We start from the raw sequence: 622 nt of genomic DNA, 5'->3' as shown, positions 1-622 counted from the left end.
GACAACATGAAGACAACATGAGGACAACATGAAGACTATTATCTGATGACGCATTGGGGTCATTTTTGGATTTATTGATTTACATTGATATAGGAAAACGGGTCAATTGGAGGGTTGAATTGTAATATTGGTGAAAAAGAATAGGTGTGCATGACTGTGACCTTGTCTGCTACTGAATGACCTCCAGCGTCCTCCCTCTGTGTGCAGTCTTCAGGCTGAGCTGTTCCCTGCCCAAGAGGCCCCACTTCGGGGAGGTGTCGGTGCTGGACCTGCTGCCTGGAGGCACCGCCCGCTTCCACTGCCACATGGGTTACCACCTGCAGGGGGCGCCGCTGCTCACCTGCCTCAACGCCTCGCTGCCCGTGTGGAGCGGCCCGGTGCCCAGCTGCAGGGGTGAGTGCTGCTGGTGGAAAGAGGGTCCTAAAAATGGAGTCATGATGATTTAAAAAATACGGTCTTGAATTTATTTTTATTTTTAAATGACAATGTTATTGGACAATATTAGGCGTTTTCCAAACTATTGGTATCAGCATTTATAAATGAATACTTAAAAAATAAAATAAAAAAGGACAAAACACCCTTTAACCATGTTATGTGTTGACATTGCATAGTCTGTCCACCA

The 622-nt window shown here is 46.0% G+C and overlaps 1 protein-coding gene across 1 annotated transcript in view; it reads left to right on the top strand.

Annotated features, from left to right (window-relative positions):
- Positions 1–622, top strand: part of LOC117959735 (seizure 6-like protein) — a 42090-nt gene that overhangs the window by 11952 nt on the left and 29516 nt on the right. Inside the window, exon 2 of the mRNA XM_034897014.1 lies at positions 208–393. Within this exon, the coding sequence (XP_034752905.1) occupies positions 208–393 (186 nt within the window). The remainder of the gene's footprint in view (positions 1–207; positions 394–622) is intronic.

This window comes from Etheostoma cragini, chromosome 16, assembly GCF_013103735.1.
Source record: "Etheostoma cragini isolate CJK2018 chromosome 16, CSU_Ecrag_1.0, whole genome shotgun sequence".
NCBI classification, from domain to species: domain Eukaryota; kingdom Metazoa; phylum Chordata; class Actinopteri; order Perciformes; family Percidae; genus Etheostoma; species Etheostoma cragini.
The sequence above is the reverse complement of the archived record's forward strand: the minus strand, read 5'-3'. Positions and strand labels throughout refer to the sequence as shown.